The following is a 23,020-nucleotide window of genomic DNA, read 5'->3' as shown; positions in this document are numbered from 1 at the left end:
TGCTCACATAATTTGCTAACAAGAACCTCATCCATATCTTCGTTAGTTCTAAATGCTCTTGGTTGTCTCCAAACCTGCCTACCACATCCAAAACTCTGCTTACCAATGTCCTTATAAATAAGATACGGATGCATGGAGTCAGAGGAAGTGTATTGGCCTGGATAGTGGATTGGTTAACCAATAGAAGGCAGAGAGTTGGTATAAATGGGTGTTTCTCCGGCTGGCAGTCAGTGGTGAGTGGGCTGCCGCAGGGGTCAGTGCTGGGCCCGCAGCTGTTTACCATTTACAATGATGATTTGGAAGAGGGGACTGAGTGTAACGTAGCAAAATTTGCTGATGACACTAAACTGAATGGAAAAACAAATTGTACAGAGGATGTGGAGAATCTGCAGAGGGATATAGATAGGTTAAGTGAGTGAGCCAAGGTCTGGCAGATGGAACAGAACGTTGGTAAATGCGAGATCATCCACTTTGGAAGTAATAATGGAAGAGCAGATTATTATTTAAATGGTGAAAATTTGCAGCATGCCGTTGTGCAGAGGGACTTGGGAAGCTTGTTCATGAATCACAAGAAGTTGGCTTGCAGGTACAACAGGTTATTAAGAAGGCAAATGGAATGTTGGCCTTCATTGCTAGAGGGATTGAATTCAAGAGCAGGAAGGTCATGCTGCAACTATACAGGGTACTGGTGAGGCTGCACCTGGAGTACTGTGTGCAGTTCTGGTCTCCGTACTTGAGGAAGGATATACTGGCTTTGGAGGCAGTGCAGAGGAGGTTCACCAGGCTGATTCCAGGGATGAAGGGGTTAACATGAGGAGAGATTGAGTTGCCTGGGACTGTACTCTCTGGAGTTCAGAAGAATGAGAGGGGATCTTATAGAAACATACAAATTTTTGAAAGGGATAGATAAGATAGAAGTAGGAAAGTTGTTTCCATTGGTAGGTGAGACTAGAACTAGGGGACATTGCCTCAAGATTCAGGGGAGAGGACGGAGATGAGGAGAAACTGTTTTTCCCAGAGAGTGGTGAATCTGTGGAATTCTCTGCCCAGGGAAGCAGTTGAGGCTTCTTCACTAAGTATATTTAAGATACAATTAGATAGATTTTTACATAGTAGGGGAACTAAGGGTTATGGGGAAAAGGCGGGTAGCTGGAGCTGAGTTTACGGACAGATCAGCCATGATCTTATTGAATGGTGGGACAGGCTCGATGGGCTGGATGGCCTGCTCCTGCTCCTATTTCTTGTGTTCTTATGTCCTACTTGGTACCAATTTCAGTTCCTGGGTTTACCATCCTAAATTGGTTCCTTGATTTTCAGTCCCTCCATGATCCTCTTAGCTTCTTTTATTTTGCTAAATTCTCTCATATCTTTCACAGCACTCACCTTTTTGAGTAAACTGCAGTAGTGAAATAACTTTGTGTTCCAGAGGTCCAATCAGCATTGGGAGCAGAGCACTGTGAATTTAATAAAAGTACAGACGGGCAAGTGGGGTGGCCATTGTTGGAGCGGCCCAGCAGTGAGAGTGGGAGCATCAGACTTTGACTCAAGAGGCATGAATGAGAAGAGGTTGTTGCTAGAGAAACAGGTTAGAGGATTTGGTCTTGGTTGTCCATTGTACAGTGCAGGCAGGATGGCAGATATGGCAGGGGAATGCTCCTCCGGTAGGATGTGGGAATTGATGGAACCTGATAGTCTCCCTGATAGCTACACCCATGGGAAGTACAAACAACTCCAGCTCATGAAAAACTGCATGAAGGAGCAGAGCTGGAGCTGGATGAATTTCGGATAATCCAGGAGGCAAAGCACTTGATAGATAACACTTTTGAGCAGGCGGTTACACCCAGAGTGCAGAATTTGGGGAGCAGATGGCTGAGCACTGAGAGAGGTAAAGGGAGAAAGAAGTCAGTGCAGGGTTCCCCCCCCCCCCGGTGCCAATCCCCTCAGCAACAGGTATACCCCTTTGGATACTGCTGAGGGGGGTGACCTATCTGGGCAAGGCAGCAGCAGCCAGACCAATAGCACTGTGGTCGGCTCTGAGCCTCAGAAGGGTAGGGTGAAGTCTGGCGGAGAAATAGTCATAGGGGACTTGATAGTTAGGGGGACAGACAGAAGATTCTGCGGCAGTAAAAGAGACGCCAGGATATTCTGATGCTAGGGTCTAGGCTATCTCTGAATGGTAGCAGAATATTCTTGAAGGGGTGGACGAGCAGCCAGAGGTCATGGTACATGTTAGTACCAATGACATAGGCAGGAGAGGGGTAGAGGTAAGTTCAGGGGACTGAAGAGCAGGACCTCCAAGGTGGTACTTCCCCGATTACTCCTAGGGCCACGAGCAAGGGAAGGTCAGAACAGGACGGCAGCACAGATGAGTGAGTGGCTGAGGAGATGGTGCATGGGGCAGGTTTCAAGTTCTTGGATTATTAGAACATTTTCTGGGGCGGGGGTGACCTGTACAAGTGGGACGGGTTGCACCTGAACTGGAGGGGAACCAACATCCTGGGAGGGAGGCTTGCTAATGCTATTGGGGAGTGTTTAGACTGGATTTGCAGTGGTTGGGAACCAAAGTGAAGAGGCAGAGGACTGGGTGGTTGGTGCACAAGTAGAGACAGCTTGTAGGGAGTTTCTAAGGAACGATAAGCAACTGATAGAGCAAAGATGCGCTCAGCCAGATGGTTTGAGATGTGTCTATTTTAATGTAAAGAGGATCATAAACAAGGCCGATGAACTTGGATCATTACATGGAACTATAATGTTGTGGCCATTACAGAGAGTTGGATGTTTCAAGGGCAGGAATGGTTGCTGAGTGTGCTGGGCTTCAGGAAAAAGGACAGGGAAGAAGGGAAAAGAGGTGGAGGCACGACATTGCTCATCAAGGATAGTGTTACGGCTGCAGAAAAGGACGAAGTCGGGGAGGGATTGTCAACTGAGTTATTGTGGGTGGAAGTCAGAAATAAGAAGGGGGCAATAACTCTACTGGGTGTTTTTTATAGACGCCCCCCAATAGTAACAGAGACACTGAGGAACAGAAAGGGAGGCAGATTCTGGAACAGTGCAATAATAATAGGGTTCTTGTGTTGGGAGATTTTAACTTTCCTAATATTGACTGGCACCTCCTTAGAGCAAGGGGTTTAGATGGGGTGGAATTTATTAGGTGTGTTCAGGAAGGTTTCCTGATGCAATATGTAGATAAGCCTACAAGAGGAGAGGCTGTACTTGATCTGGTATTGGGAAATGAACCTGGTCAGGTGTCAGATCTCTCCGAGGGAGAGCATTTAGGAGGCAGTGACCACAATTCTATCACATTCACCAAAGCACTGGAGAGGGATAGAAGCAGATAATTTGGGAAAACATTTAATTGGGGTGGGGGAATATGATGCCATTAGGCAGAAACTTGGGAACATAAATTGGGAGCAGATGTTCTCAGGGACATGCATGGCAGAAATGTAGCAAGTGTTCAGGGAACATTTGCATGGCATTCTGGATAGGTGTGTTCCATTGAGGCACAGAAAGGATGGTAGGGTAAAAGAGCCATGGTGTATAAAGGATGTAGAAAATCTAGTTAAGAAGAAAAGAAAAGCTTATGAGGGGCTCAAGAATGAGGTACTGTTAGAGCTCTAGAAAATTATAAGGATGCCACGAAGGAACTTAAGAATAAAATTAGGAGAGCTAGACGATGCCATGAGAAGGCCTTGGTGAGCAGGATTAGGGAAAACCCCGAGGCATTCTACAAGTATATGAAGAGGATGAGCCGTGTGAGAATAGGACCAATCAGGTGCGATAGTGGAAATGTGTGCATGGAGCCAGAGGAGGAAGTGGAGGTACTCAATGAATACTTTGCTTCAGTGTTCACCAGCGAAAAAGTCTTTGGCAATTTTGGGGATGACTGACAGTGGACTGAAACATTTGAATGCAAAGATATAAAGAAAGAGCTTTTGAAAGGTATTAAGTTAGATAAGTTACCAGGACTGGATGAGGCATACCCTAGGCTACTGTGGGAAGCAAGAGAGGACATTGCTGAGCCTCTGGCCATGATCTTTGCGTCATCAATAGGGACAGGAGAAGTACCGGAGGATTGGAGGGTTCCCTTGTTCAAAAAAGGGAGTAGAGATAACCCAGGAAATTATAGACTAGCGAATCCTACTTCAGTGGTAGGCAAGTTGTTGGAGAAGATTCTGAGAGGCAGGGTTTATGAGCATATGGAGAGACACAATCTGATTAGGGATAGTCAGCATAGCTTTATCAAGGGCCGGTCATGCCTTACGAGCCTAATTGAATTCTTCGAGGATGCAATGAAACACATTGATGAAGGTAGAGCAGTGGATGTAGTGTATATGGATTTCAGTAAGGCATTTGATAATGTTCCCTGTGTGAGGCACATTTAGAAAGTAAGGAGGCATAGGATCCAAGGAAACCTTGCCTTGTGGATGAAGAATTGGCTTGCCCACAGAAGGCAAAGGGTGGTTGTAGGTAGTTTGTATTCTGCATGGGGGTCGAGTGGTGTTCTGCAGGGATCTGTTCTGGGACCCCTCCTCTTAGTGATTTTTATAAATGACCTGGATGAGGAAGTTGAAGGCTGGGTTAGAAAGTTTTACTGATGACAGAAAGGTTGGGGGTGTTGTGGATAGTCTGGAGGTGTGTCAGAGGTTATAGTGCGACATCAATAGGATGCAGAACTGGGCTGAGAAGTGGCAGATGGAGTTCAACCCAGATACCTGTGAAATGGTTCATTTCAGTAGGTCAAACTTGAAGACAGAATAATATATGTGTAAAGACTCTTGACAGCATGGAGGATCAGCAAGATCTTGGGGTTCATGTCCACAGGATACTCAAAGCTGCTGTGCAGGTTGACAGTGTTGACAAGAAGGCGTATGGTTTGTTGGCCATCATCAACCATGGGAATGAGATCAAGAGCCATGAGGTAATATTACAGCTATATAAGACCCTGGTCAGACCCCACTTGGAGTACTGTGCTTAGTTCTGGTCTCCTCACTACAGGAAGGATGTGGATGCCTAGAGAGAGTGCAGAGGAGATTTACAAGGATGTTGCCTAGATTGGAGAATATGCCTTATGAAAATAGGTTGAATGAACTTGGTCTTTTCACCTTGGAGCGACGAACATTGAGAGGTGACCTGATAGAGGTGGATAAGATGATGAGAGGTGTTGATCATGTGGATAGCCAGAGGCTTTTTTTCCCAGGGTTGAAATGGCTAACATGAAGGGGCATAGTGTTAAGGTGCTTGGAAGTACGTAAAAGAGGGATGTCAGGGGTAAGTTTTTCTCACAGAGAGTGGTGGGTGCGTCGAATGCGCTGCCAGCGAAGGTGGTAGAGGCGGATACAATAGGGTCATTAACAGACTCTTAGGTGGGTCCATGGAGCCTAGAAAAGTAGAGGGCTACGCACTAGGGGAATTCTAGGCAGTTTCTAGAGTAGGTTATGTGGCCGGCATAACATTGTGGGCTGAAGGTTCTACACTGTGCTGTAGATTTCTGTGCTCTGTTTTTTTAGATTTTGTTTGAGAGCATTTATTTTGACACACTTTGGGCAGTTTTATTCTGCAAATGAAGGCAGTTATTGAAGATTTTCTCAGGACAGCCCTGCCCAACTGGTTAATCATCCCCTCGTGCTTCTTACTGGAAATCTCTCTCTTTTCATCATTCTGTTGTAGAATTTTATTGAACTATCCATCTCCTCCCTATTTTGAAGTCCTGCTTTCTTAATTGAATCAGTGACCTATTTAGTTCAGAATCAGAATCTGGTTTATTATCACTGGCATGTGACATGAAATTTGTTAACTTAGCAGCAGGAGTTCAATGCAATTCATAATCTAGCAGAGAGAAAAAATAAAATGAAATAAATAATAATAATAAATAAATTAGTGCATCAATTACAGTATACATATATTGAATAGATTTAAAACATGCAAAAAAACAGAAATACTGTATATTTAAAAGTGAGGTAGTGTCTAAGGGTTCAATGTCCATTTAGGAATTGGATGGCAGAGGGGAAGAAGCTGCTTCTGAATCGCTGAGTGTGTGCCTTCAGGCTTCTGTACCTCCTACCTGATGGTAACATTGAGAAAAGGGCATGCCCTGGGTGCTGGAGGTCCTTAATAATGGACGCTGCCTTTCTGAGATACCGCTCCCTAAAGATGTCCTGAGTACTTTGTAGGCTAGTACCCAAGATGGAGCTGACTAGATTTAAAATCCTCTGCAGCTTCTTTCAGTCCTGTGCAGTAACCCCTCCATACCAGACAGTGATCCAGTCTGTCAGAATGCTCTCCATGGTATGTCTATAGAAGTTTGAGTGTATTTGTTGACATGCCAAATCTCTTCAAACTCCTAATGAAGTATAGCTGCTGTCTTGCCTTCTTTATAACTACATCGATATGTTGGGACCAGGTTAGATCCTCAGAGATCTTGACACCCAGGAACTTGAAACTGCTCACTCTCTCCACTTCTGATCCCTCTATGAGGATTGGTATGTCTTACCCTTCCTGAAGTCCACAATCAGCTCTTTCGTCTTAGTGATGTTGAGTGCCAGGTTGTTGCTGTGGCACCACTCCACTAGTTGGTATATCTCACTCCTGTATGCCCTCTCGTCACCACCTGAGATTCTACCAACAATGGTTGTATCGTCAGCAAATTTATAGATGGTATTCAAGCTATGCCTAGCCACACTGTCAAGTGTATACAGAGAGTAGAGCAGTGGACTGAGCACACACCCCTGAGGTGCGCCAGTGTTGATCATCAGCGAAGAGGATATGTTATCACTCATCCACACAGACTGTGGTCTACCGGTTAGGAAGTCGAGGATCCAATTGCAGAGGGAGGTACAGAGGTCCAGGTTCTGCAACTTTTCAATCAGGATTGTGGGAATGATGGTATTAAATGCTGAGCTATAGTCGATGGACAGCATCCTGACGTAGGTGGTTGTGTTGTCCAGGTGGTCTAAAGCCATGTGGAGAGCCATTGAGATTGCGTCTACCTATTGTGGCGATAGGCAAATTGCAATGGGTCCAGGTCCTTGCTGAGGCAGGAGTTCAGTCTAGTCATGACCAGCCTCTCAAAGCATTTCATCACTGTTGATGTGAGTGTAACTGGGCGACAGTTATTAAGGCAGCTCACATTATTCCTTTTAGGCACTGGTATAATTGTTGCCTTTTTGAAGCAAGCAGGAACTTCTACCTGTGGCAGTGAGAGGTTGAAAATGTCCTTGAATACTCCCCCTAGTTGGATGGCACAGGTTTTCAGAGCCTTACCAGGTACTCCATCGGGACCTTTTGCCTTGCGGGGGTTCACTCTCTTTAAAGACAGTCTAACATTGGCTTCTGAGACAGAGATCACAGAGTCATCAGGTGCAGCAGGGATTTTCACAGCTGTAGTTGTATTCTCCCTTTCAAAGCAGGCATGGAAGGCGTTGAGTTCATCTGGTAGTGAAGCATCGCTGCCATTCATGCTACTGGGTTTCACTTTGTAGGAAGTAATGTACTGCAACCCCTGCCAGAGTTGCTGTACATCCGATGTAACCTCCAACCTCGTTCAAAGTTGTCTCTTTGCCCTTGAAATAGCCCTCTGCAAGTCATAGCTGGTTTCCTGGTACAGGCCTGGGACACCAGACTTGAATGCCATACATCTAGCCTTCAGTAGACAATGTACCTCCTGGTTCGTCCACGGCTTTTGGTTTGGGAATGTAGACTAAGTCTTTGCAGGCACAAACTCATCCACACAGGTTTTAATGAAGTCGGTAACAACTGCAGCATACTTATCCAGGTTTGAAGATGAATCCCTCTATACAGTCCAGTCCACTGATTCAAAACAGTCACGTAGGTGCTCCTGTGCTCCCCTTGTCCAGACCTTCTTGGTCCTCACTACTGGTGCTGCAGTCTTCAGTCTCTGCCTATACTCAGGGTGTAGAAGTACAGCTAGGTGATCAGACTTCCCGAAGTGAGGGTGTGGGATAGCATGGTAGGCATTCTTGATGGTGGTGTAGCAATGGTCCAGTGTGTTGTTTCCTCTGGTATTGCAAGTGATCTGTTGATGGTAATTGCTTAGTTATTTTTTCAGACTGGCCTGGTTAAAATCTCCCAAAATGATGGTGATGGCGTTAGGGTGCGTTGTTTTGTGCATATTGATCCCATTGCTCAGATCATCTAAAGCCTGATTGACGTTGGCCTGAGGTGGAATGTATACTGCTACCAGAATGACCCCAGAGAACTCCCATGGTAGGTACAAAGGACGGCACTTAACTGCTAGCTATTCCATGTCTGGTGAGCAGAATTTGTGATATATTTGTGCACCAAGAAGAGTTGATCATGAGGCATATTCCTCCACCTCTGCTTTTGAGAGACTGTATAGGCCTATCTTGACGGTGTATGGTAAACCTGTCAATCTGAAATGTTGCATCTGTTATGGAAGGGAATAATCAAGGGTAATGGAGGGTGGGAAATACAGGATTGTGACTTGCATGGTGTCTCAGCACATCTCAGGGCCATGAAAATCACATCTGCGAAAACATAAATGTAGGAGGTGGGAATTGAATTCAATTGACTTTATTTCTTACATCCTTCACATACATGAGGAGTAGAAATCTTTACTTTACATCTCTGTCTGAATGTGCAATGTGCAAATTCTAGTAATTTGTGATAAATAGTACGTAAAACAGAGCGGTCAATATAGCTTAGAAATACAATGGTGACAACATGAATTAATCAGTCTGATGGTCTGGTGGAAGAAGCTGTCCCGGAGCCTGTTGGTCCTGGCTTTCATTCTGCAGTACCGCTGGAACAGTTTGTGATTGGGGTGATTTGTGTCCCTAATGATCATTTGCCCTTTTTCACACCTGTCACTGAAAATGTCCTGCATAGTGGGAAGTTCACATCCATAGATGTGCTGGGCTGTCCACACCACTCTCTGCAGAGTCCTGTGATTGAGGGAAGTACAGTTCCCATACCAGGCAGTGCTGCAGTCAGTCAGGATGCTCTCAATTGTGCCCCTGTAGAAAGTCCTTAGGATTTGGGGGCCCTCGCCAAACAACTTCATCCGTCTGGGTGAAAGAGGCGCTGTTGTGCCTTTTTCACCACACAGCCAGTATGTACAGACCATGTGAGATCCTCGGTGATGTGTATACTGAGGAACTTGGGGCTGTTCACCCTCTCAACTCCAGATCCTATATGTTAATACTGGTTAGCCTGTCACCATTCCTCCTGCAGTCCACAACCAGCTCCTTTGTTTCTGCGAAGTTGCAGGAGAAGTTTTTATTTTGACAGCAGTGTCAGGGTGATTACTTCAATGTAGACTGCTTCATTATTATTTGAGATAAGGTGATCAATGTAGTTTTCAAACCAACATTGAAAAGAGAAAGATACAAGTAAAGGATGCAATAAAACTCTGCTGTGAGGAATTGAGAACAGCAAGGTGTCAGAAGTGAAAGTAGGAAGCAAAACAAAGTGGAGAAGAAAATGTAAATGATTAGGAATAATGATTAGGTTTTGTTGTTGAGAAAGACCACACACACACACCAGTTACGTTGGGGACAGACCACACACACACAAAAACACCAGTTTTGTTGAGACACACCACATACACCAGTTTCGTTCAGATAGACCACACACACACACACACACACACCAGTTTCGTTCAGATAGACCACACACACACACACACACACACACCAGTTTTGTTGAGACAGACCACACACAGACACAGACAGACACACACCCTCACCAATTTCATTTCGTTCACACAGACCACACACACACACACGCACAAGTTTTGTTGAGACAGACCACACACACACACTCACACATACATACACAATTTTTGTTGAGACGGACCACAGATACACACACACACACACACACACACACACACACACACACACACCAGTTTTGTTGAGACAGACCAAACACATACTCCAGTTTCATTCAGACAGACCACACACACACCCTCACCAGTTTCGTTTCGTTGAGACAGACCTCACACACACATCAGTTTTGTTGAGACACTGTCAGGGTGCTGGAGCAGGGTCCCAATTGCAGACCGAATACTGTGCACACTGTGATGTTTATTGGATCACAAATCCAGAGGGGCAAACAAAGTCGGTGTCAAAGTTCAGGCAGAGATCACAACATCCAGAGGAATCCATAAATGAGAATCAGGAAAACTCACTGGCACAATCTGTCAACAAACAGGTGAAAACACAGGCCTAAAGTACACTGAGCAATAAACAGAGAGGCAGGTGATAGGTGTAGCACAGTGATACAGGTGGCCGCAATACAGGAAATAATGGGAAATCGGTGATGGCGGAGTCGTCAGTGATACAGGGGTATGGGTAGAGCACATGGGGCATGACAACAAACGAGAACATGGCAATACAAGGGCACAAAATGACAGCTGGCGGAATACACAAAGAGACAGCGTTCAGCTGGAGGTACTGACATTACGCATCAGTTTTATTCAGACAGACGATACACACCAGTTTTCTTGAGACAGACAATACACACCAGTTTTGTTGAGACACATCATACACACCAGTTTTATTGAGACAGACCGTACACATGAGATTTGTTGAGACACATCATACACACGAGTTATAAAGGAGTAATTTACAGTGTTAAGTAGACTGTGTATTCCCTGCTAGAGACAGAAACCACTATGACTTTGGCACTCGTTTCATTTCCATGTGATTCAGAGTCTGGAGTGAATCATTACAAATCCTTTCAATTTGTCTTCTGTCTTTTATAAAAAGCTGATTTTTTTCTAATTTGAAGTGATTTTTGTTTCAATTCAAATAATAAGTACTTATTCATTCATCAATCAGATAAAATTGATTATGTTTCAAAGTGAAACAGCTCTTGGTTTACTGAGTCTAAGACAACCATCAGATGTCCTGTTTTCTGAATCTAAATTTTTTCCTCCATATTTGCTCAGCTTCTTCTATTCTCCTTCATGTTACTGGGGTGGTGCGGGGGGCAAGGGATGGGCTTTCTGGTGGTTGAAGTCCATCATCTTTGCAGTTTTCATGTGTTGTGGAAGGAAACGGGAGCAGCAGGGAGATGTGCACGTCACTGTGGGGAAAACACGCCATCTCCACACAGGGAACAGTGCGGAGCAGTAACATGCACAAATCGCAGAAACTCGACGGCAATAGTTCATCTCGTGGCTCTTCCATTGTTTTTGCTACAACCTCATTTCCAAAGATTCATTCACGTCACTTTAACAAAACGTTCCTTATTTATCTTACAAACACAAGAAAATGTGCTGTTGCTTGAAATCCAAAGGTGTGGCGCGTGGCCAAGTGGATAGGGCGTTGGACTCACAATCTGAAGGTCGTGAGTTTGAGTCTCGGCCAAGGCAGCGTGTTGTGTCTTTGAGCAAGGCACTTAACCACACACTGCTCCAGTCCACCCAGCTGAAAATGGGTACCGGCAAATGCTGGAGGTTAACCTCGCGATAGACTGGCGTCCTATATGGGGGGGAGTCTCGTACTCTCAGTGGCTTCACGCCACAGAAACTGGCATAAGCTCCGGCCTGATGGGCCACAAAGGCTCCGGACAGACTTTGACTTGGAAATCCAAAGCAACACACACAAAATGCTGGAGGAACTCAGCAGATATGGCAGCGTCTATGGAAATGAATAAACACAAGAGATTTTGTAGATGTTGGAAATCTAAAACAACACACTTAAAACGCTGGAGGAACTCAGCAGATCAGGCAGCATCTATGGCAATGATAAAGAGTCAATGCTTTGGACCGAGACCCTTCATCCGGACTGGGTCCTGACCTGAAACATCAACTGTTTACTCTTTTCCATTGGTGCTACCTGGCCTGCTGAGTTCCTCCAACATTTTGTGTGTGTTGCTCCTTACTTGTCGTGTTGATGAGAACTTTCTCTCAGCTTTCAAAACATTTTGACAATGCAATCTTCCTCCCCCCATTGTATTTGTCAGTTGTACTTCTCAATGTTTTAACTTATAGACATATTCTCAAAGAGAGACTGAAAAAGAGAAGGGAAAGCAGGGAAGAGACTGGGAAACAAATGAGTGAAGAAAGTAAAGAAGAAAAGAATTGAGGAAAGCAAAGTAAACAGTGTCACGGACCCCGTGACGGGAATAAAGAACCAGCAGAGATGGAAAACACTTTGGAGTCTCGTATTGCTATAAACTAATAATATTTAGTAGTAACTACGCAATACAGTAATATAAATGTAGACAAATCAAACAGGTTAGCAATGATTATATATAAAAGTAAGTGTGGAATATATATGTATGAAAAAACTAAGCTTCTTTAAGTCTAGGGGTAAAAAGATACAGTCTTACGATGTTGAGTAAAGTTCAGTTCAGTTCAGTTCGTGGTATGTAGTTGAATAGTGATGGAGAGAGAGAGTTGAGTCTTCAGGTGAGCTGATGCCGTCGATCTTCTCGTTGTCCTCCGAAATCCTTTACAAGTCACCGACTGTGACTTTAACCAGGGGGACCGGTTTTCCTGTCGTGGAGCTATCACCCAGGCGAGGGTGGACACATAGACAACACCCACCAGTCAACCCCTTCTTCACCGATGGGATAGCAATTTGGATCGATCCGCCTGATCGATCCTCCAAAACCCACTTTCTCTGTGGGTACAACAAAGCTCATTCAGTGTCCAGATCATGTGTCTGAGGTCTGTATCATCTGACCTCCCATTTATTTCACCAGGCTGAGCATCACCTGTCATTCAGAGTCCCTCCCTCCTTTGTCTGTAAAGGAGTGCACAAGCAGGCAACAAGTCCTTGGAAGTAACATCAACAACCTGCTGAAAATCATAACATTGAGTGTCCACCGCCTTCGGTCACCATAGCAACTTACGAGCTGCTCGGTGCTGTCTCCAACTCCAAACTCAGTAAAAATCCAAAGTTACTTCCAATGCCTTAAAGTGACAGTCCAACTGTTGATCTTCGTCTCTCTCTCTCTCTCTTCAAAAGCATCATATCGGTGGTAAATCACTTTGTCTCTCTCTCCTTTCCAAACAAACCATCAATGACGAATGTCTCTCTCTGTCTCACTTCAAACAGTTAATAGGGGCACTCCAGGATCCCCTCACAACAGAAATGGAGAACATATCACTAAAGCAGAGAGTGAGGCAAAATAGAGAATTTTAAAAAGTGAGGGTTGCTTTACAATATAAATCACTTCTGCATTTATAGTCATAGTCATACTTTATTGATCCCGGGGGAAATTGGTTTTCATTACAGTTGCATCATAAATAATTAAATAGTAATAAAACAATAAATAATTAAATAGTAATATGTAAATTATGCCAGGAAATAAGTCCAGGACCAGCCTATTGGCTCAGGGTGTCTGACCCTCAAAGGGAGGAGTTGTAAAGATTGATGGCCACAGGCAGGAATGACTTCCTATGACACTCTGTGTTGCATCTCGGAGGAATGAGTCTCTGGCTGAATGTACTCCTGTGCCCAACCAGTACATTATGTAGTGGATGGGAGACATTGTCCAAGATGGCATGCAACTTGGACAGCATCCTCTTTTCAGACACTACTGTGAGAGAGTCCAGTTCCATCCCCACAACATCACTGGCCTTACGAATGAGTTTGTTGATTCTGTTGGTGTCTGCTACCCTCAGCCTGCTGCCCCAGCACACAACAGCAAACATGATAGCACTGGCCACCACAGACTCGTAGAACATCCTCAGCATCGTCCGGTAGATGTTAAAGGACCTCAGTCTCCTCAGGAAATAGAGTCGGCTCTGACCCTTCTTGTAGACAGCCTCAGTGTTCTTTGACCGGTCCAGTTTATTGTCAATTTGTATCCCCAGGTATTTGTAATCCTCCACCATGTCCACACTGAACCCCTGGATGGGAACAGGGGTCACCGGTACCTTAGCTCTCCTCAGGTCTACCACCAGCTCCTTAGTCTTTTTCACGTTAAGCTGCAGATAATTCTGCTCACACCATGTGACAAAGTTTCCTACCATAGCCCCGTATTCAGCCTCATCTCTCTTGCTGATGCATCCAACTATGGCAGAGTCATCAGAAAACTTCCGAAGATGACAAGACTCTGTGCAGTAGTTGAAGTCCGAAGTGTAAATGGTGAAGAGAAAGGGAGACAAGACAGTCCCCTGTGGAGCCCCAGTGCTGCTGATCACTCTGTAGGACACACAGTGTTGCAAGCACACGTACTGTGGTCTGCCAGTCAGGTAATCAAGAATCCATGATACCAGGGAAGCATCCACCTGCATCGCTGTCAGCTTCTCCCCCCAGCAGATCAGGGCGGATGGTGTTGAACGCACTGGAGAAGTCAAAAAACATGACCCTCACGGTGCTCGCTGGCTTGTCCAGGTGGGCGTAAACACGGTTCAGCAGGTAGACGATGGCATCCTTAACTCCTAGTCGGGGCTGGTAGGTGAACTGGAGGGGATTTAAGTGTGGCCTGACCATAGGCTGGAGCAGCTCCAGAACAAGTCTCTCCAGGGTCTTCATGATGAGAGAGGTCAATGCCACCGGTCTGTAGTCATTTGAGGCCGCTGGGGCGCGGTGTCTTTGGCACAGGGACGAGGCAGGATGTCTTCCACAGCACAGGAACCCTCCGGAGCCTCAGGTTGAAGACATGGTGAAGTACTCCACATAGCTGAGGGGCACAGGCTTTGAGCACCCTGGTACTGACACCATCCGGTCCTGCAGCCTTGCTTGGGTTGAGATGTTTCAGCTGTCTTCTCACCCGCTCAGCTGTGAAGCCCACCGTAGTAGTTTTGTGTGGGGAAGGGGCATAGTCATGAGAGCAGGGTGGGGGACTGAGAGGAGGGGTAGGAAGGGAAAGTAGAATATGTGTTGGTTGGGGACCGACAACAGATGACTCATGTGGGGGATGGACAGGGGCCACAATGTCAAATCTGTTAAAGAACAGGTTAAGTTCGTTGGCCCTGTCCACACAGCCTTCAGCTCTTCTGTTGCAAGTTTGCCGGAACCCAGTGATGTCCTCATCCCACTCCAGACCTCTCTCGTGTTGTTCTGCTGGAGTTTCCACTCAAACTTCTTCCTGTACCTGTCTTTAGCCTCCCTGATCCTGGATTTCAGGTCCCGCTGTATTGCCCTCAGCTCCTCCCTACTTCCATCTCTAAACACCCTCTTTTTAGCGTTCAGGATTGTGACTAGTGGTGTCCCACAAGGATCGGTTCTGGGACCTCTACTTTTTGTGATTTTTATTAACGACCTGGATGTGGGGGTAGAAGGGTGGGTTGGCAAGTTTGCAGACGACATAAAGGTTGGTGGTGTTGTAGATAGTGTAGAGGATTGTCAAAGATTGCAGAGAGACATTGATAGGATGCAGAAGTGGGCTGAGAAGTGGCAGATGGAGTTCAACCCGGAGAAGTGTGAGGTGGTACACTTTGGAAGGACAAACTCCAAGGCAGAGTACAAAGTAAATGGCAGGATACTTGGTAGTGTGGAGGAGCAGAGGGATCTAGGGGTACATGTCCACAGATCCCTGAAAGTTGCCTCACAGGTGGATAAGGTAGTTAAGAAAGCTTATGGGGTGTTAGCTTTCATAAGTCGAGGGATAGAATTTAAGAGTCGCAAGGTAATGATGCAGCTCTATAAAACTCTGGTTAGGCCATACTTGGAGTACTGTGTCCAGTTCTGGTTGCCTCACTATAGGAAGGATGTGGAAGCATTGGAAAGGGTACAGAGGAGATTTACCAGGATGCTGCCTGGTTTAGAAAGTATGCATTATGATCAGAGATTAAGGGAGCTAGGGCTTTACTCTTTGGAGAGAAGGAGGATGAGAGGAGACATGATAGAGGTGTACAAGATAATAAGAGGAATAGATAGAGTGGACAGCCAGTGCCTCTTCCCCAGGGCACCACTGCTCAATACAAGAGGACATGGCTTTAAGGTAAGGGGTGGGAAGTTCAAGGGGGATATTAGAGGAAGGTTTTTTACTCAGACAGTGGTTGGTGCGTGGAATGCACTGCCTGAGTCAGTGGTGGAGGCAGATACACTAGTGAAGTTTAAGAGACTACTAGACAGGTATATGGAGGAATCTAAGGTGGGGGCTTATATGGGAGGCAGGGTTTGAGTGTCGGCACAACATAGTGGGCCGAAGGGCCTGTATTGTGCTGTACTATTCTATATGTTCTATATTAATGTCCTTTGTTACCCATGGCTTGTTATTTGAATAACAAAGGACAGTTCTTGTTGGAACATTGCAGTCCACACAGAAGTTGATGTAATCAGTGATGCACTCTGTGAGCCCATCAATATCCTCTCCATGTGGCTCACAGAGTGCCTGTCAGTTTGTCACTTCAAAACAACCCTGGAGCGCCTCAAAAGCCTCCTCCGACCATTTCCTCACTGTCCTCGAGGTTGCAGGTTTACTCTTCACCAGAGCCACGTAGCAGGGTTTTAGATGCACCAGGTTGTGATCTGACCTTCCCAGTAGGGGGAGGGGAGAGGAGCTGTATGCATCCTTAACGTCAGTGTACATCAAATCCAGAGTCCTCTCCCCTCTGGTTGTACAGCTCACATACTGCGTGAAGTTGGGCAGTGTTCTAGCCATGGTAATATGATTGAAGTCACCCGAGATGGTAATGAGGGCACTCGGGTGCTGGGTTTGTAATCTGGCTATGACGGTGTAAATGATGTTACACGCCGACGTCAGGTTGGCAGAGGGAGGGGTGTACACAACAACCACAATTGCATGTGAGATTTCCCTTGGCAAATAATATGGCCAGAGTCCAACAGCAAAAAGTTCAATATCCGGGCTACAAACACGTTCCTTGATCGTAATATGCCCAGGATTGCACCATCTGTTGTTCACCAGACCGCCAGCCCCCCTCCTTTACGCTTACCGCTCTCAGTGCAATTCCGGTCAGCCCGAACGGTCTGGAAGCCCTCTATGGAAATGGGTATGTCCTCGTGCAGCCACATCTCAGTAAAACACATAACACTGCACTCCCGAAATGTTCTCTGACTCCTGACAAGCGCCGTCAGTTCGTTCATTTTATTACCCAGCGATCTCACATTTCCCATGATGAGAGAGGGGAGACACGGCTTATAACTTCTCTTCTCCATAAGCCTCCGTTGTCTCAACCCGGTCCTGTTCCCTCGCCTTTTTGATCCCCCTCTGCATCCTCTGTGTATTTTCCTCCAGATTTCAGCAGGGGTGTCCGCCGCTCTGTTCGTTAAACCGGCTGGCATTAGCGCAATCAGCTGGTCCCTGGAATAAACAATGCAACCATACTGCTGCCCCACTAATGAGACATGTAATTTGCACTGCAGTAAGTGATTTTATTCTGTTTCATGCTGTATAACTTACCACTAGCACCAAATGTTGTTCAGAATGCATTTTCCAATTTTTTCCAGTTTTCGAAATAGGCCTTGTCTTTATGTATCCTAACTCTTTACATTTGCTACACATTGGGTACTGTGTTTTTAAGGTCCTGATTTAATGGTGAATAACATTAAGACCGTAAGATACAGGAGCAGAATTAGGCCATTTGGCACATCGTGTCTGCTCTGTCATCATACAAACTGTATTGCTATACTGTCAAACAAAAAAAAGTCAATTTTATTTCATATAAAGTACTTTCCATCAACAGAAGGCAATCATAAGACCATAAGACATGGGAACAGAATGAGGTCATTTGATGTGTCAAGTCTGCTCCGCCATTCAATCATGGCCTATCCTTTTTCCCTGCTCAACCCCATTTCCCAGTCTTTTTCCTGTTACCCATGATGCCATGTCCAATCAAGAACCTGTCAATCTCTGCCTTAAATATACCCAACGACCTGGCCTCCACGGTTGCATGTGACAACAAATTCCACAAATTCACAACCCTCTGGCTAAAGAAATTTATCTGCATCTGTTTCAAATGGATGTCCCTCTATCTTGAGCTTGTGCCCTCTTGTCCTAGACTCTCCCAGCATGGGAAACATCCTTTCCACATGTACTCTGTTTAGGCCTTTTAACATTTGAAAGGTTTCAATGAGACCTTCCAACACTCCCCCGCCTCAATCCTGCCAAATTCCAGTGAGTACAGACCCAGAGCCATTAAATGTTCCTTGTATTATAACCCTTTCATTCCTGGAATCTTCCTTGTTAACCTCCTCTGGACCCTCTCCAATGCCAGCACATCTTTTCTAAGATGAGGGGCCCAAAAGTGTTCACAATACTCAAGGTGAGGCCTCACCAGTGCCTTATAAAGCCTCAGCATCACATCTCTGCTCTTGTATTCTAAGCCTCTTGAAATGAATGCTAACATTGCATTTGCCTCTTCACCACCAACTCAACCTGCAAATGAACCATTAGGGTGTTCTGTACAAGGACTCTCAAGCTCTTTTGCATCTCAGATATTTGCATTTCTCCTCATTTAGAAAATTGACTGCACATTTATTTCTACTACCAAAGTGCATGGCCATACATTTTCCAACTTTGTATTTCATTTGCCACTCTGTTGCCCATTCTCCTAATCTGCAGCCTTCCTGTTTCCTCAACAGGACCTGTCTCTCCACCAATCTTTGTATCATCTGAAAACTTGGCAAGAAAGCCATCTATTCCATCATCTAAATCATTTCCATTTGCAGAACCATTGTACTCACAGACTCATTCAGCTGTGCAAACTTACCCAGTAATTGAACATAACAGGGACAGTAGAGAGAACCTGCACCGTTACACCTGTCAATTAAACGTTTTACATCATTAAAAAATGTCATTTTCTGTTTCATTTCAGTTTCCACATGGATATCATCACCTTTTTGATTTTGAAATTGCTGCAGGTTCCAATTATTTGAACTAACCTGCTGCCATTGTTAACAGGTGAAATCATTTTGAGCTGAACTCATTTACCGTAAGACCATAAGACATGGGGGCAGGATGAGGCCATTCAGCCTGTCGAGTCTGCTCCGCCATTCCATCATGGCTGATCCTGGATCCTACTCAACTCCATACACTTGCCCTCTCGCCATATCCTCTGATGCCCTGACCAATCAGGATACAATCAAATTCCGCCTTAAATATACCCATGGACTTGGCTTCCACTGCAGTCTGGCATAGCATTCCATAGATTCACTACTCTCTGGCTAAAAAAAAAAATCCTCCTTACCTCTGTTAACCATAGAAACCATAGAACCATAGAAACTACAGCACAGAAACAGGCCCTTTGGCCCTTCTTGGCTATGCCAAACCATTTTCTGCCTAGTCCCACTGACCAGCACACGGACTATATCCCTCCATACACCTCCCATCCATGTACCTGTCCAATTTATTCTTAAATGTTAAAAAAGAACCTGCATTTACCACCTCGTCTGGCAGCTCATTCCATACTCCCACCACTCTCTGTGTGAAGAAGCCCCCCTAATGTTCCCTTTAAACTTTTCCCCCCTCACCCTTAACCCATGTCCTCTGGTTTTTTTCTCCCCTTGCCTCAGTGGAAAAAGCCTGCTTGCATTCACTCTATCTATACCCATCATAATTTTATATACCTCTATCAAATCTCCCCTCATTCTTCTACGCTCCAGGGAATAAAGTCCTAACCTATTCAACCTTTCTCTGTAACGAGTTTCTCAAGTCCCGGCAACATCCTTGTAAACCTTCTCTGCACTCTTTCAACCTTATTTATATCCTCCCTGTAATTTGGTAACCAAAACTGAACACAATACTCCAGATTCGGCCTCACCAATGCCTTATACAACCTCATCATAACATTTCAGCTCTTATACTCAATACTACGATTAATAAAGGCCAATGTACCAAAAGCTCTCTTTACGACCCTATCTACCTGTGACGACACTTTTAGGGAATTTTGTATCTGTATTCCCAGATCCCTCTGTTCCACTGCACTCCTCAGTGCCTTACCATTAACCCTGTATGTTCTACCTTGGTTTGTCCTTCCAACGTGCAATACCTCACACTTGTCAGTATTAAACTCCATCTGCCATTTTTCAGCCCATTTTTCCAGATGGTCCAAGTCCCTCTGCAGGCTCTGAAAACCTTCCTCACTGTCTATTACACCTCCAATCTTTGTATCATCAGCAAATTTGCTGATCCAATTTACCACATTATCATCCAGATCATTGATATAGATGACAAATAACAATGGACCCAGCACTGATCCCTGTGGCACACCACTAGTCACAGACCTCCACTTAGAGAAGCAATTCTCTACCACCACTCTCTGGCTTCTTCCATCGAGCCAATGTCCAATCCAATTTACTCTCCATGTATACCTAGCGACTGAATTTTCCTAACTAACCTCCCATGCGGGACCTTGTCAAAGGCCTTACTGAAGTCCATGTAGACAATATCCACTGCCTTCCCTTCATCCACTTTCCTAGTAACCTCCTCGAAAAACTCCAACAGATTGGTCAAACATGACCTACCACGCACAAAGCTATGTTGACTCTCCCTAATAAGCCCCTGTCTATCCAAATGCTTGTAGGTTCTGTCTCTTAGTACTCCCTCCAATAACTTACCTACTACTGACGTTAAACTCATCGGCCTATAATTTCCCGGATTACTTTTCGATCCTTTTTTAAACAACGGAACAACATGAGCCACTCTCCAATCCTCCGGCACTTCACCCGTAGACAGCAACATTTTAAATATTTCTGCCAGGGCCCCTGCAATTTCAACACTAGTCTCCTTCAAGGTCCGAGGGAACACCCTGTCAGGTCCCGGGGATTTATCCACTTTAATTTTCCTCAAGACAGCAAGCACCTCCTCCTTTTCAATCTGTACAGTTGCCATGGTCTCACTACTTGATTCCCTCAATTCCATAGATTTCATGCCAGCTTCCTTAGTAAATACAGATGCAAAAAACCTATTTAAGATCTCCCCCATTTCCTTTGGTTCCGCACAAAGCCGACCACTCTGATCTTCAAGAGGACCAATTTTATCCCTTACAATCCTTTTGCTCTTAACATACTTGTAAAAGCTCTTTGGATTATCCTTCACTTTGACTGCCAAGGCAACCTCATGTCTTCTTTTTGCCCTCCTGATTTCTTTCTTAAGTATTTTCTTGCACTTCTTATACTTCACAAGCACTTGATTTACCCCCTGTTTCCTATACATTTCATACAACTCCTTCTTCTTCTTTATCAGAGTTGCAATATCCCTTGAGAACCAAGGTTCCTTATTCCTATTCAATTTGCCTTTAATCCTGACAGGAACATACAAACTCTGCACTCTCAAAATTTCCCCTTTGAAGGCTTCCCACCTACCAGTCACATCTTTGCCAGAGAACAACCTGTCCCAATCCACGCTTTTTAGATCCTTTCTCATTTCTTCAAATTTGGCCTTCTTCCAGTTCAGATCCTCAACCCTAGGACCAGATCTATCCTTGTCCATGTTCAAATTGAAACTAATGGCGTTATGATCACTGGAACCAAAGTGCTCCACTACACAGACTTCCGTCACTTGCCCTAATTCGTTTCCTAACAGGAGATCCAATATTGCATCCCCTCTAGTTGGTCCCTCTATATACTGATTTAGAAAACTTTCCTGAACACATTTTACAAACTCTAAACCATCTAGACCCCTAACAGTATGGGAGTCCCAATCAATGTATGGAAAATTAAAATCCCCTACCACCACAACTTTATGTTTCCTGCAGTTGTCTGCTATCTCTCTGCAGATTTGCTTTTCCAAGTCTCGTTGAATATTGGGTGGTCTGTAATACAATCCCACTAATGTGGCCATACCTTTCCTGTTTCTCAGCTCCACCCATAAGGACTCAGTAGACAAGCCCTCTAATCTGTCCTGCCTGAGCACTGCTGTAATATTTTCCCTAACAAGCAATGCTACTCCCCCACCTTTCATTCCTCTGCCTCGATCACACCTGAAACATCAGAACCCTGGAATATTAAGCTGCCAGTCCTGCCCCTCCTGTAGCCAAGTTTCACTAATTGCTACAACATCATAATTCCACGTGTCAATCCACGCCCTCAACTCATCCGCCTTCCCCGCAATACTCCTAGCATTGAAATATATACACCTCAGACGATTTTTACCACCACTCACAACCTTTCTATCAGCGGATTTGCTTAAAGTTTCAATATCATTTATTTTCACCCCAGCCACACTGTCAGCTCTGGCACTCTGGTTCCCATCCCTGTTCTAAAAGGTTTCCCCTCAGTTTTGAGGCTGTGCCCTCTAGTTCTGGATACCCCCACCATCGGAAACATTCTCTCTATATCCACCCTATCTCGTCCTTTCAACATTCAGTAGGTTTCAATGAGTTCCCCCCACATTCTTCTAAATTCCAGTGAGTACAGGCCCAAAGCTGCCAAATGGTCCTCATATGCTAACCTCTTTATTCCCAGAAACATTTTCATGAACCTCCTCTGGACTCTTTCCAATAACAACACATCCTTTCTAAGACAAAAACAACAGGAATTCTGCAGATGCTGGAAATTCAAGCAACACACATCAAATTTGCTGGTGAACGCAGCAGGCCAGGCAGCATCTGTAGGAAGAGGTGCAGTTGACGTTTCAGGCCGAGACCCTTCGTCAGGACTAACTGAAGGAATTCCACATCCCATTCCCATTCTGACATGTCTATCCACGGTCTCCTCTACTGTAAAGAGGAAGCCACACTCAGGTTGGAGGAACAACACCTTATATTCCGTCTGGGTAGCCTCCAACCTGATGGCATGAACATCGACTTCTCTAACTTCCGCTAGGCCCCACCTGCCCCTCGTACCCCATCTGTTACTTATTTTTATGCACACATTCTTTCTTTCACTCTCCTTTTTCTCCCTCTGTCCCTCTGAATATACCTCTTGCCCATCCTCTGGGTAACCCCCCCCCTTGTCTTTCTTCCCGGACCTCCTGTCCCATGATCCTCTCATATCCCCTTTTGCCAATCACCTGTCCAGCTGTTGGCTCCATCCCTTCCCCTCCTGTCTTCTTCTATCATTTTGGATCTACCCCTCCCCCTCCAACTTTCATATCCCTTACTCACTCTTCCTTCAGTTAGTCCTGACGAAGGGTCTCGGCCTGAAACGTCGACTGCCCCTCTTCCTACAGATGC

The 23,020-nt window shown here is 45.2% G+C and overlaps 1 protein-coding gene across 1 annotated transcript in view; it reads right to left on the bottom strand.

Moving 5' to 3' along the window:
- Positions 1-23,020, bottom strand: part of acmsd (aminocarboxymuconate semialdehyde decarboxylase) — an 83,342-nt gene that overhangs the window by 47,215 nt on the left and 13,107 nt on the right. Inside the window, exon 4 of the mRNA XM_072262167.1 lies at positions 18,617-18,666. Within this exon, the coding sequence (XP_072118268.1) occupies positions 18,617-18,666 (50 nt within the window). The remainder of the gene's footprint in view (positions 1-18,616; positions 18,667-23,020) is intronic.

This window comes from Mobula birostris, chromosome 6 (genome assembly GCF_030028105.1).
Source record: "Mobula birostris isolate sMobBir1 chromosome 6, sMobBir1.hap1, whole genome shotgun sequence".
Classification (NCBI taxonomy): Eukaryota; Metazoa; Chordata; class Chondrichthyes; order Myliobatiformes; family Myliobatidae; genus Mobula; species Mobula birostris.
Note: the sequence above shows the minus strand (reverse complement) of the source record. Positions and strands in the feature narration are given on the sequence as shown.